The 14717-nt window shown below is 45.6% G+C and overlaps 1 protein-coding gene across 1 annotated transcript in view; it reads left to right on the plus strand.

Annotated features, from left to right (window-relative positions):
* The window catches only part of CC2D2A (coiled-coil and C2 domain containing 2A), a 78975-nt gene extending 64910 nt beyond the window's left edge, over positions 1–14065 (plus strand). Inside the window, exons 30-36 of the mRNA XM_075858261.1 lie at positions 452–541; positions 4860–4973; positions 5600–5734; positions 5964–6086; positions 10308–10366; positions 10696–10873; positions 12703–14065. Coding sequence (XP_075714376.1) covers positions 452–541; positions 4860–4973; positions 5600–5734; positions 5964–6086; positions 10308–10366; positions 10696–10873; positions 12703–12891 — 888 coding nt within the window. The 3' untranslated portion in view covers positions 12892–14065. The remainder of the gene's footprint in view (positions 1–451; positions 542–4859; positions 4974–5599; positions 5735–5963; positions 6087–10307; positions 10367–10695; positions 10874–12702) is intronic.
* Positions 14066–14717: the final 652 nt, after the last annotated feature.

The following is a 14717-nucleotide window of genomic DNA, read 5'->3' on the forward strand; positions in this document are numbered from 1 at the left end:
ACGTGAAGAACAATGCTGGAACAACCGGGGTTTGTATTTTTTTCAATTTCCTACCAAGAAAAGTTAATAAAAGTTTATCAATATATTATATGCACCCAAGAATGCAGTGATTGAAAAATACAACTCGTCTAGCGTGAAATAAGCCTTCATACGGTTATGTCGAAGAAAAGATTAAAAAAAAGTTATGACTCTAATGCTTGGTCATTAAGGCCAGAATAGGCCTGGTCGTTAAGGGGTTAATACCTCCGGATGCACTATGGGGTGGTCTGTAACATTTGGCATTTGCAGTTGGTTAGCATGTGCCATACCCTCTACCATACTCCGTGACGTTATGACCATACCAGGCCGGCATTCGTGACTACTGACCTTCATAATTATGCCATAATTGCATTCTATGAAAATAAGCAGTCACCCTCTCCACACTGACGTACATCCAATGTCTCCCACACAGGAGCTGGTGGCTCGGTACGTGTCATTAATTCCCTTCCTGCCGGATAACGTGTCGTTTGCTGGGATCTGTAATTTATGGAGTACATCAGATGTGAGTATGAATTCTAGAGCACAATGAGATGAACTGCGTATGGCGTCATGTGTGTGGGTATATTCAAGTGTGTACAGACTTTATATACGGATCCTTATAGAATGTGCACTGGAGGGATCGTCATCTCTTACTAGGGATCTGATCTGCGTGGCCTGGACGGAGTTATATGATCAGCTATAGGGCAGTTGCCAATTGGGGCCCACTAGTTCCATTAAAGCTGGCCATAAATATGAGATGGGAACCAGCCAAACGTTGGACAACAACATATCTAATTCCATAACCTGTAGCAGGGTAAATCTACAGATGGCCATACATTTTCCCTGCAGCAGCCACTGAAGACCATCTTTCCTTTACTCCTCACTTTCACGCTCCTGTCACTTTCACCTCAAAAACATCTCCAGAATCCGCCCTTTTCTTACTGTGGACACAGCCAAAATTCTCATTGTTGCTCTGATTCACTCTCGTCTTGACTACTGTAACTCATTACTAAATATAGATATATATATATTTGGGTTGGGCCCCTATCCGTGCAAAACCCCCCCCCCTTCCATGTATCTGGTGCTGTCTGAACCTACACTTGTAACTCATTACTAATCGGTCTTCCCCTCACTAAAGTCTCCCCTCTCCAATCTATCCTCAATGCAGCAGCCAGGCTCATCTTTCTGACCAATCACTACACCAACGCCTCTACCCTGTGCCAGTCACTACACCAATGCCCCTACCCTGTGCCAGTCTCTACACTGGACCGCTACATCAACGCCTCTACGCTGCGCCAGTCTCTACACTGGTTGCCCATACCATTCAGAATTAAATTCAAACTTATTACTCTCACCCACAAAGCTCTCCACAGTGCTGCACCTCCTTACATCTCCTTCCTCATCTCTGTCTACCAGTCTTCTCGCGCTCTACGTTCTACCAACGACCTTAGATTAAAATCCTCCACAATCCGAACCTCCCACTCCCCTCTCCAGGACTTTTCTCGTGCTGCACCAGTTCTCTGGAATGCGCTACCACAGACAACCAAATTTAATTCCCAACATGCACTTAAGCGTGCCCTTTTTAGAGAGACCTGTCACATTCCCTAATCTGACTCCTTTCCTTTTATTACATTATTATTTTGTTTTTAGAACTTGACCCCCTCACTTAGCAATATCCCCCTCATCAGGGGCGGACGTACCATTGGTGTAACCTGTGCAGTTGCACAGGAGCCCAGTGGATAAGCGGGCCCACTGTCCTCTTAAAGGGAATGTGTCGCAAATTTTTAAAAAAACCAAACAATTCAGTAAGTTTTTTGCTGTATTTTTTTTTTCTTCCACAAGGTGGGAAGTATTAAAAATGTAATAATAATTTGACATGTTTTCTATGTTGGCCACCAGAGGGAGCACTTACCAGAATTACAGCAAGGTGAATAAGGGAAAGCACCCTGACTCACAGCTGACGTAAGTGTGGGAGGGAGATTCACCCCCTCCCTATTTTTGGCTACAAGCCAGGAAAAGGTGTCTTCAAATTGCTAAGCATTGTCCGGCTCCCATTTTGGCAGTGCTTTTACAATGGCAGCTGGCAGAGCTCTAGGACACACCAAATGGCTAAGAATGATGAAAGTCAAGAGGGAGACCCTGTGGTGAATGACTTTTCAATTGACAGGTTCACACGGCGTGTATTTGACGTGGTTTTTTGGCGCATTTTTTTCCCCTATAATAAGACTTTTATTATAGAAAAAAATGAACACGTTAAAAAAGTACACATATTTGGTATCACCGCGTTCGTAACGACCCCAACTATAAAACTATAATGTTATTTTTCCCGCACGATGAACACCCCAAAAAAAAAACAATAAAAAACTATGCAATTTTTTTTTTTTATAAATAAGTGATTTTATTGCGCAAACGCTAAAAAAAGGAAAAAAAACTATATACATCTGGTATCGTCGTAATCGTATCGACCCGCAGAATAAAGTAAAAATGTAATTTATAGCGTACGGTGAACGCCGCAAAAAAAATAAACTAAAATACTTTGTCAGAATTCTTGTATTTTGGTCAGGATTGCAAAAAAATGGGATAAAAAGTGATCAAAAAAAATCGCATGTACCCCAAAATGGTACCAATGAAAACTACAGATTGTCCCGCAACAAATAAGCCCTCACACGGCTGCGGTGGAGGAAAAATAAAAAAGTTCTGGCTTTCATAATATGGCAATGCAAAATGTGCAGAGTGTTCAAAAAGCGGATAAAATCGGGCGCCATTTATCAGTACGACATCAGCCACATATCTATGAATTATTATTTATTTAGCCCATTATTATACCCTCTTATAATGCCCTGATGTACTCTACCCAGCTTACATATACCACCACAGTATAAACTGAAATACCAGTAAAACCCCAAACAGAACTACTACCAAGCAAAATGGCGCTCCCTCCCTTCTGAGCCCTGCAGCGTGCCCAAGCCGCAGTTTGCGCCCACTTATATGGCATCGCCATACCCGGGAGAACCCGCTTAAGGTTTTATGAGGTATTTGTCTTCTGTGCCACAAACTGGGCACGACATATTATGCACTAAAATGGCATACCAGTGGAAAATTGCAATTTTCACTTTGAACCATCCGCTGTGCATTAACCCCTTTGCGCACTATGACTTAATAGCACGCCATGGTGAGGGGGTTGATGCATGGAGCGGGCTCACATGCTGAGCCCGCTCCATTCACTGCGGGTGTCAGCTGTGTATTACAGCTGACACCCAGGACTAACGGACAGGAACAGCGATCGCTCTGTTACAGAAGCCTGTAAAAATAACAATATACTTCAATACATTAGTATTGCAGTGTATTGTACCAGCGATCCAATGATCGCAGGATCAAGTCCCCTAAGGGGATTAATAAAATGTGTAGAAGAATTAACGTTATTAGTAGTGAGAATTTATTTTTTTTAAAGTAAAAAAACAAAACCTTTTCCCATTTTTCTTCTAAAGTAATGTAAAAAAAAATGAACAAAATTGGTATCGCGCACACACACACACACACACACACACACACACACACACACACACACACACACACACACACACGCGCACACGGCTCTGCTACGCACAGACGCACACGGCTCTGCTACGCACAGACCCACGCACGCACACGGCTCTGCTACGCACAGACGCACGCACGCACACGGCTCTGCTACGCACAGACGCACGCGGCTCTGCTACGCACGCACGCGGCTCTGCTACGCACGCACGCACGCGGCTCTGCTACGCACGCACGCACGCGGCTCTGCTACGCACGCGGCTCTGCTACGCACGCGGCTCTGCTACGCACGCGGCTCTGCTACGCCCAGACGCGCGGCTCTGCGACGCCCAGACGCGCGGCTCTGCGACGCCCAGACGCGCGGCTCTGCGACGCCCAGACGCGCGGCTCTGCGACGCCCAGACGCGCGGCTCTGCGACGCCCAGACGCGCGGCTCTGCGACGCCCAGACGCGCGGCTCTGCGACGCCCAGACGCGCGGCTCTGCGACGCCCAGACGCGCGGCTCTGCGACGCCCAGACGCGCGGCTCTGCGACGCCCAGACGCGCGGCTCTGCGACGCGCACGCGCGCTGCTCTGCGACGCGCACGCGCTCTGCTCTGCGACGCGCACACGCTCTGCTACGCGCACGCGCACACGCTCTGCTACGCGCACGCGCACACGCTCTGCTACGCGCACGCGCACACGCTCTGCTACGCGCACGCGCACACGCTCTGCTACGCGCACACGCTCTGCTACGCGCACGCGCACACGCTCTGCTACGCGCACACGCTCTGCTACGCGCACGCGCACACGCTCTGCTACGCGCACACGCTCTGCTACGCGCACACGCTCTGCTACGCGCACGCTCTGCTACGCGCACGCTCTGCTACGCGCACGCTCTGCTACGCGCACGCGCACGCTCTGCTACGCACACGCTCTGCTACGCACACGCGCATGCTCTGCTACGCACACGCGCACGCTCTGCTACGCACACGCGCACGCTCTGCTACGCACACGCGCACGCATACACACGGCTCTGCTACGCGCGCACGGCTCTGCTACGCACACACGCAGGAATTTTTAGGCACATTTTTTCTGTCTGCAAAATACCCTGTGTAAACAGGGCCTTATTATGTGTCATTTTACATGCGCCATTCAAATGGATCAGGAATTGGGCATTTCATGGAAACGCTGGGTCCGCCAGAGGGGGCTGCCTTTCATTACCAGGTCTCTGCTCTGGCTTATAGACCCCCGCTGTTATGTCCATATGCCCCAAGAGTCATACTATGATAGTGATACCATCTCCTGTCCCTTGTACTTTGCAGCAATTCCTTGACCTTCTGGCTGGAGATGAGGAAGAACATGCCGTGCTTCTGTGTAATTATTTCCTGGACATGGGAAAGAAGACTTGGCTTGTTATAGGAAACGCCATCCCTGAGGTAGTGATCAGTGACCCACAATTACACACCAAACAGTGTTATATTGTAATATTTCAGTTTTGTTTTTGTTTTTTTGAAAGTCACAACTTGTGTTACAATGCTATGTATAAAGTATAACATTGGTGCTGATGTCATTATAAGTGCTCTGATCTGGAAAGAGAACAAGCCAAAATCTACGGTCTCCATGACCTCCCACAGATTCTTCTGAAAACCAATTTAATGTGTCCTAAGATGTATAAAAATGTAATTTTAATTACTCGTTCCTGTGCGGGGATATCAAAAATTTGTTAGAAGCCTATTTCCTCCAGAGACCCTACTTCCCAAAACATCATCCACATCAAAGTCCACATCCTAACTAACTGGAGTAGCATCTGTTGTGGGCTGTGAATTCATTCATTTATACTTCATCCACATGAATGTCTGAACTGCAAGGACACAAGGCAGGAAGTGTTGTCATGGGGATAAAAGCTTTGCTTACAAGCAGCCTATCATTTAAACACTGTTAACACAGACTATTATATTGTTTTATTCTATACGAGAACTGCCCACATGTCCTGGCTACAGTGAAATCGTGGATTTGTGATGCGATATATAATATAAATTTATTTTTTTATCTTTTTTCTCAGGGCCCAACTACTTATGTGCTGACGGTGGAGCAGAATCAGTACATCATATGGAATCCAAGCAATGGTCGCTTTTATGGTCAATATGACACTTTTTGTCCATTGCAAAGTGTGGGCTGCCTGATTAATGCTGATAATGTAAGTGTGTGATAGATATTGTGATCATATGAGCGACGTTGTCCCAGCTCTTACCCTCACCACTGACCGACAACTATAAATGATCATTTATTTTTTGGAGGTTGACTTGAAAGAGTCTGAGCCTACCAGGTCCTAAATCTTCCATGTTACCTGGCCCTCAGTATATACTTGTTTGTCTGTGAATTTATTCCATCTCTGCTGCATTCAATATTTGACTATTTTCCTTTAGATCTGGTTTAATATTCAACAATATGATTCTCCTATGAGTATAAGCTTTGACACAAGCCGTCCGAAGCTGTGGAAACCGTTCTTCTCAAGAAGTTACCCAAATCCTGGACTATCCAGTGTGCAGGTATTTCTGATAACATCTGAAAATAAGTGACTATGGGAAACCGTGTCTTGTGCCCACCAGAGGAAAAAAATCTTGGGGCCCACCCGTCAGCTATATAGAAATAATGTGACCACTCTTAATTGTGTAGTAAAACGTGTGTGGTAAACCAAAGACCAATATTGCCACCACATAGTGACCATATAGTGGTAGATACCAGTCCTGCACAGGCGCTCTGCAGACCATATAACTTAAAGGAGTTTCTCATAGACATTCATGGCATATCCACAGGAAATACGAAAAACGTCTTATAGATGCGGGTCCCAGCTCTGGGACCCGCACCTATATCTAGAACTGACCGCAGAATCCAGGCGGAGACCAGTGGAGAGAGGGTTACGCGTGCGCGCAGCTCTCTCCATTCTGTTCAGTGGGGATTACGGAAACAGCTGAGCAAGGGCTTCTTGACTGTTTCCATAACAACCATACAACAGAACAGAGAGAGCTACGCACACGCGTGACCCTCTCTCCACTGGTTTCTGCCTTGATTCTGCGGTCATTTCTAGATATAGGTGCACGTCCCAGAGTTGGGTCCCGCATCTATTAGACGTTTTTGGCATTTTCTGTGGATATGCCATGAATGTCTAAGATGGGAAACCTCCTTTAATACAATAGAGTCAAATCCAGTGACTCACCGGTGACATCTTCTCAGATTGGAGTCACTCACTTTTCCTTTTCTTCTTCATCTGGCCCAGATTGCCCTGATGCTTTCTCCCGACTACGAATAACCTCTTCAGAATTCGCAACACAAACATCTTTGGCATCTCGCTTTTATAGCACCTCTCCACCCTATACAAAAACCTCACCATTTGTAGTGCCCCAGATGGAAGTCATGCCACCTCGGTGCCACACACTATAATAGTACCCCCCCCCCTTAGGCTCCAAAATAATAATCGTGACACACAGAGCCCCCTGTAGATAGTGCGACACACAGCCCCCCCTCTTGTAGATAGTGCTACACACAGCCAACCCTCATGTAGATAGTGCCACACACACACAGCCCCCTCTCTTGCATAGTGCCACACACACAGCCCCCCTCTTGTAGATAGTGACACACACACACACACACACACACACAGCTCCCCCCTCTTGTAGATAGTGCCACAGAGCCAGCCCCCCCCCCCCCCAAATAAAGGACCTACCTAGCCCTGTTCCCACGACGGATGGAGTGCTCTACCGTCTCAGACGGGACATTTGCATAGGCCAGCGTGGTGCAATGATGTAGCCTGCAGCCTATACTATTCAATTATATCTGCGTCCTGAAGTCAAAGATACAAGTGAATGTGGTAGTCACTAGCACCAGTGCCCCCTCCGGTGCTGGCGATGCCACCGGGCATGAGGGGGCTAGTGCTGCCTTGAAAATAACATTTATATCCCGGGCGGCAAGGGGCTCCTCATGCTTTGGGCCCCGTAGCAGCCGTTACCGCTGTTATAGTTGGGAGGGCTCCCTAACGCCAGTCCTGCCTACAAGAGTAAGCAGCGGGGCAGGGAGACAATATCTCTCTGCTCCGCTGGTGGATAAAAGCAGCTCGCTGCCTGGGCTCACCGGAGGATCCTCCGGTAGGCCAGTCCGATGCTGATGGGAAGTATCATAAGGGCCGGCGTCACCACCCGGGCAAGTGCCGGGGCCCACTACCATTGGGGGGGGCCCATTCAGGCACCAGGTGCTACCACTGCCATCATGGCTCCTCCAACAATGGAATCCTGGCGAGAGCCTTCCTGGGGATTCTGCTTCTAGAGGGAGCCCCTGTCTAGGAGGCCACGTAGCTACCACTGTAGCAGCCATAGCGGCTGCCACAGGGCGCACTGCATGAGGGGGCCCGTACTGTCTGCCACCCCCGCCATGCCCAGTGGCCCCGCTAGCAGCCGCTATGGCTGCTACAGCGATAGTGACGCCACATTCAATAGTATCTGCGTCGTCCTTCATACGCAGATACTGATGACCGCTAAGGCAGAGCAGGAAGGTATCTCCCTGCTCTGCCATTTACTACGCTACAGACTCCCAGGCAGAGTGCTAGTAGATAATAGCGCTCTACCGGAACTCCGGCTCTGGGGAAGCCCCAAACATCACTGTCCATATATGGACTGTGATGTCAGGAGCAGAGCAGTGTCCCAGGCAGAGTGCTATTAGCGCTCTGCCCGGGACTTTGGGATTGCCCCTGACATCACTATCCATATATGGAGTGATGTCAAGGACTTCCCCCAGAGCTGGAGTAGTGGAGCAGAGCCTTTACTATTGCTCTGCCTGGGACTTAAGCTCTGCTCCGGAAATCACTGTCCATATATGGACAGTGATGTCATGAGCAGAGCATGAATCCCAGGCAGAGTGCTAGTAGTGCTCTGCCCGGGACTTCGGCTCTGGGATTGACCCTGACCTTACTGTCCATATATGGACAGCGACGTCAGGGGCTTCTCCTGAAGCGGAATCCCCAGCCAGAGTGTCAGCAATGCTCTGCCTGGGGATTCCAATAGAGGAAGCCCCAAAGGCTCTACCTACAGGGAGGGGTGCTGGGTGGCCCTACCTGTGTGGCAGTAACTCTATGGGGGCACAAACAGGGCCTAACGTCTATATGGGGGCACAAAGTGACAATTTATGCCATTTTACTACCGACTTTCAGAATTTTATCAGACAAAGGTGAGGATCATACTGTATACTGATTTATACAGTAAACTCATAATGAGGAAGGTTTCTGCCAGACAAATTAATAGGATTAGGAGAGCAGCTGCTAAAATGCCATTGCAAAGCAGCAAACAGGTATTTGAAGCCGCTGGTGCCTCTGGAGGATCCTACACCTTGAGGTTCGCGGGAATCCAGAGGTTTGCAAGTGTGCATAAAGCTATTATTCGGTCACCCCTAAACAATGCTCACAAGCAGAAACGGTTGCAGTGGGCTCAGAAATACATGAAGACTAATTTTCAAACCGTGTTTACTGATGAGTGCCGTGCAACCCTGGATGGTCCAGATGGATGGAATAGTGCATGGTTGGTGAATGGCCACCATGTCCCAACAAGGCTGCGACGTCAGCAAGGAGGTGGCAGAGTCATGTTTTGGGCTGGAATCATGGGGGGAGAGCTGGTAGGCCCCTTTAGGGTCCCTGACGGTGAGAAAATGATCTCTGCAAAGTACGTAGAGTTTGACTGACCACTTTCTTCCATGGTACAAAAAGAAGAACCGTGCCTTCCGTAGCAAAATTATCTTCATGCATGACAATGCACCATCTCATGCTGCAAAGAATACCTCTGTCATTGGCTGCTATGGGCATAAAAGGAGAGAAACTCGTGGTGTGGCCCCCATGTTCCCCTGACCTCAATCCTATTGAGAACCTTTGGAGCATCCTCAAGCAAAATATCTATGAGGGTGGGAGGCAGTTCACATCAAAACAGAAGCTCTGGGAGGTTATTCTGACATCCTGCAAAGATATTCAAGCAGAAACTGTCCAAATACTCACAAATTCAATGGATGCAAGAATTGTGAAGGTGATATCAAAGAAGGGGTCCTATGTTAACATGGAACTTGGCCTGTTAAGTTTTTTTTGATTGAAAGAGCTTTTGATTTCTATAAATATGACGACCTGATGCTGCAAATTCAACAAATTACCATTTTAGTTATCTTTACAACCTTTAAAATGTTTTGATCTCTGTTGTGCATAATAATTTGAAGCAGTGCATTTTGAGGTTTTTACCTCTAAAAAAAAAATCTGTTATCATTAGGAGATTTGTTCAATAAAATTCGCATTATACTCCAACGGTTGATGGCTTGAAGATTATACTGACTGTCATTCGCATCGACTATTTAGGAAAATCAGTGAAAAATAACATTTGCATAATAATTTGGAACGCGGTGTACTGAACTTTAACCAATATAAAGATATATTAAGAAATGGATCAGCACGGAATGTTAGATCTAAAATTGACACAATGAATAAAAGTTGATTTTTCAGGGTAAAAAAAAACAAATAAATGAATTTAAAAAATGGGTGTTTTTTTTGGGCTGTGTTGGATATTGATGCTAAGCCCTATTAAATTGAATGGAGATAAGCTGCAATACCATACACAACCTATAGACAAGAGTGGCGCTGTTTAAAGATAATTATATTTGTGTTGGTCATGTTACAAATCTGACATTTTGGATGTTATGTAATGGTTCATAGTCTTCTAACAAATGTATGTGTTTTTCTTAACCCTTAGCCAGAGGAATTGATTTATCAGCGTACAGATAAGACCGCAGCCATGGAACTTCAGGACAGGTATAGTATCCGGATAAGTCTGAGAAGGATGGCGGACTGTGACACCACATATTCAACAAGTAGAACAAATGTATTTCTATTTAGATGTGACAGTATCTTTCTCACATTGTGTCACAACCATTGCAATGTTTATAGGATTCCACCCAGCTTTCTACAGACCCTGAATGTCATACAATTCTTATACAAAACTATCCCCCTCCTGCTCCTTTCCTAGTGTGTCTGTGTCAGTCCTCACTGCCAATCTGCCATTGTGTTCATGATTTGAGGACAGATGGAAAAAAAAAACCTATTGAAATGGCAAGATGAATATGTAGTTTGTGTGTTTATAGGATTGAAAAGCTGCTGAAAGAAAAGATAATGGAGTGGAGACCAAGACATCCTACCCGCTGGAACAGATACTGCACATCTACTCTCAGGCACTTCCTTCCTTTATTGGAACAGAACCGAGGCAAAGATGTGGAGGAAGATCACCGGGCAGAACTGCAAAAGCAGCTGGGAGATTATAGGGTACGTCAAGTAATCTACATTTATTAAATTCTCACAATTCTAAGATAGTTGCTTGCTGTCAGTAAATTGAAACATCTTTGTTTACATCCTGTGGCTAAAAATCTTCACAGATCATGTCCAACTGTCACGGGAGCAGTGTGCGTTACAGTGTAACAGCTTCCTCTTGCAATGTGCCCTGCACCTGTGTCAGTTGGACGTTTTAAAGGGAATGTGTCGCTAGAAAATTATTATTTCTTTTTTTTTAGTTAAACAGTTAGTGTATAAATGATTAAACATTGTTCTAAATTTTTTTTATTTTTTCACGAGTCAGGAAATATTATAAATTAGATTCTAATTTATAACATTTCCCAGTGCTGGTCACTAGAGGGAGCAATTCCCAAAATTGCAGCATTGGCATGTGGTAAAGCAACCACATTGCTTTATGCTGCAAAATTTGAGAAGACACACTCGCTCTAGCGTCCTCAAACAATCCCCCCTCCCTTATCCTGGCTAGTGCCAGGAGAAAGGAGGGGATTGAATGTTCAAACCTCCTACACTGTGTGCCGCCATTTTTTGAGCGAATACACCGTATAGTAGGCTTACATACAGTGGTAATCACACACTAAAACACGAACATACACAGACCTAACTTACCTGCTCCTGCCGCCGCTCCCTCCGGTCCGTACGCTCCGTCTGCTCGCTTCAGAACACATGTCCGGAAGCCGCGACCGGAAGTAGTAATCTTACTGTCCGGCCGCGGCTTCCGGTACACAAGAAAATGGCGCCGGATGTGGCTCGGCCGAAGACCTTCCATTTGGACTGTGTGGGAGCGGCGCATGCGTCGTTCCCACACAGACTGCGTACGCTATAGTGAATGGAACGGCTCCCGTTCGCATTCTCTATGGGGATGTATGTGCCGTATTCCATGTCTGTATGTGTCGTTAATCGACACATACAGAAATGAAAAAAAAAATGCCAGCCCCCATAGAGAAGAAAGTGAGAAAATAAAAAAAGTAAAACGCACACACACAAATATTTTTTTTTTAATAAAACACTAACAGCAAATTGATTATAAAATTTTTTTTTTTCGCGACACCCTTCCTTTAAGAGTTCTGCAGGATTAGAAAAACATGGCTGCTTTCCTTTAGAGGAGAACTCCCACAATTGTTTTTTATTCTCTAGTCCATTGGGAGGCCCATTATGTACATTGTGGTGAAGGTAATCGGCGGCTGTATGTGTGAGTTATCCACTCTCTTCTGGTCCTCAGCTGTGTCATGTGTGGACAGGAGGTCAGTTTCTCCATTCATTACTATCGCAGCCTCGATGTGAGTCTTATAGGAATGAATGGAGAAACGGACCTCCTGTCCACACACGACACAGGACCAGAAGAGAGTGGATAACTCGCAAATACAGCCACCGGTACGAAAATGACCTTCACCACAATTTACATAATGTGCCTCTAAGAGAATAAAACATTTTGTGGGAGTGCTCCTTTAAATAAAGTGTCACACCCGTCCATGGGTTGTGTCTGGTGTTGCATATCAGCTCCATTAAAGTGAATGGGGCTAAGCTGCAATACCACACACAACCTGTAGATAGGGGTGGCACTGTTTCTAGAAGAAAATAGCCATGTTTTTTTCCTGGACAACTACTTAAAAAAAAAAAAAGGGGGGTCTTGTAAACATACATTGAAAGTAAGTGGAGAGCTTGTATATGGGGTGGATTACACCAAATATAATGTTATATTTTATGTGCTGAAACTGGAAATGTTTGAAGCATTTTTTGCGTCATTTTGTGGTTTTGTCTATATCCTGAATTATACTGCAGTTACTTACGTTTGTTTTTTACAGTTTACGGGATTCCCAATAAACATGGCTTTCTCTGACGTGAGACCTCTAATAGAGGCCGTTTACAGCACTGGAGTTCACAACAATGAAGTTCCCAGTGTGGAGTTTGCCCTGGCTGTGTACGTTCACCCCTACCCCAAGAGCATCTACTCAGTATGGATATATGTCGCGTCGCTTATCCGGAACAGATAAACAGGATGTAAAGTTCAAGTAAACAAGACGATGGGCCGTGATAATTGCCAAACCCTTCTGGGCGACGTTCTCCTGCTTCTCAGGCGTCCCATCGCTTGGCAGGGCGTCTCATCGTACGTCAGGAGTCACTTATGATAATGCTCCAGTGAAATTCTCATGTAATCCTCACCTGACATCTATTGTGGCTGCGAAACAAACATGTATTCAGCAGAAGTGACAGTGAGCTTGATGAACAGAGTGGAAACTGGTGTGTCTCATATATATATATATATATATATATATATATATATATAAAATCTCCTCTTCTAAAGTGCTGTCACTTGGTAATTAATGGCGTTGTAAGAGATTTTAAAAAAAATTTACTTCCAAAACAGCGCCACTCCTGTCTAAGGGCTGTGTCTGGTATTGCATCTTAGCCATTCACTTGAAAAGGGCTGAGCTGGGACACCAGACACAGCCTACGGACAGGAGTGGCACTGGTTGAGGGAAAGAAGCCATGTTTTTCTAATCCCATACACCCCCTTCAAGGATACATTAACACGGCAGTAATTGTATGGAAGACATTTTTTAAAAATGTTGCCGTGATTGCGGTTTTATAGTACGAAATGTCCCCAGAAACTTTTTCTATGGTAAACTGCATGCAGTTTTTAATGTTTCGACATTAAAGAGGGAAAACCAAAATGCTACAAGGTCGCCACTTCTACGGCAGACGGTGTGTTTAGGTAAACACAACATGCCCTGAAACCTACCAGTTTCCAACCCTGTAGTGCAGGATCTGGTCACACCATGCTTATGCTTTACATTCAGCACATACACCAGAATATATGTTGACAAATGCACCGAAAGTGAATCCTCCATTTCTGCAACGTCTTCTATAAGCTGCTATGATAAAAAAAAAAAAATGCGGCTTGGTATATGTTTATTTTTCCAGTGGCCAATTACAAAGGAAAGCACAGCAGGCCGTGTTATCCTATGAAGTTACAAAAAAACAACCAGTATACTGACATATACCCAGCCTGGCAGATGCCCAAACACACACTTCTGTTGGGCCCCAGCGCTTCCACGGAATGCAGTGTAAACAGGGCCTTAGGCTTCTTTCACGTCCGGGTCCTGACGGACCTTTCTGTCTGAGGAACCATGAACATAAACCCAATGGTTTGTTTGTCACCGTTCTGTAAGCTTTCCGTTGTTTTAACGGAATCAATCGTGCAGTCGACTACTCTATTCATTCCGTCAAAACGACGGAACCCTAAAACAACGGTGACAATCGGAAACCATTTGCATCGGATCCGTCACTCTTGAAATCAATGGTGATGCAAACGTTTGGATTCCGTTCATGGGTTCTACTGATGGAAAGGCCCAACGGAGCCCATGAACGGAGCCCTGACGCAGATGTGAACAAAGCCTTAGATGCTTATTTTATCCGCGTTTTATTTGGCCAAGATAGTCAGATTTCATATGGACCCAAAAAATTCAGCCTGATGATCGTTCCGTAGTAAGATAAGTGTTTAGGGTCCAGGAATCAGCTAGTCCCTATGAGCCAACACTAATGCATTGCTGTTCTTCAGACTATTCTATCTAGATTATTAATCATTTCTTCACTTTAATAGATATCATTTCTACTACCACTGATGGATTTATATCAACATTGTACATAACTGGGTAAAATCTTTGTGTTCTTTTAATGCTTTGAGGATTGGACCCGCTCGGCCACATAAACTTGTGAGCTGCTTTATGAATGGAAACGATCATGGACTCTACAATGTATAGAAGTATTTCCCATGCTGTATGAAGTAGATCCAAGCAGTCATAGCTTAGGAAATGAT

This window comes from Rhinoderma darwinii, chromosome 1, assembly GCF_050947455.1.
Source record: "Rhinoderma darwinii isolate aRhiDar2 chromosome 1, aRhiDar2.hap1, whole genome shotgun sequence".
Classification (NCBI taxonomy): domain Eukaryota; kingdom Metazoa; phylum Chordata; class Amphibia; order Anura; family Rhinodermatidae; genus Rhinoderma; species Rhinoderma darwinii.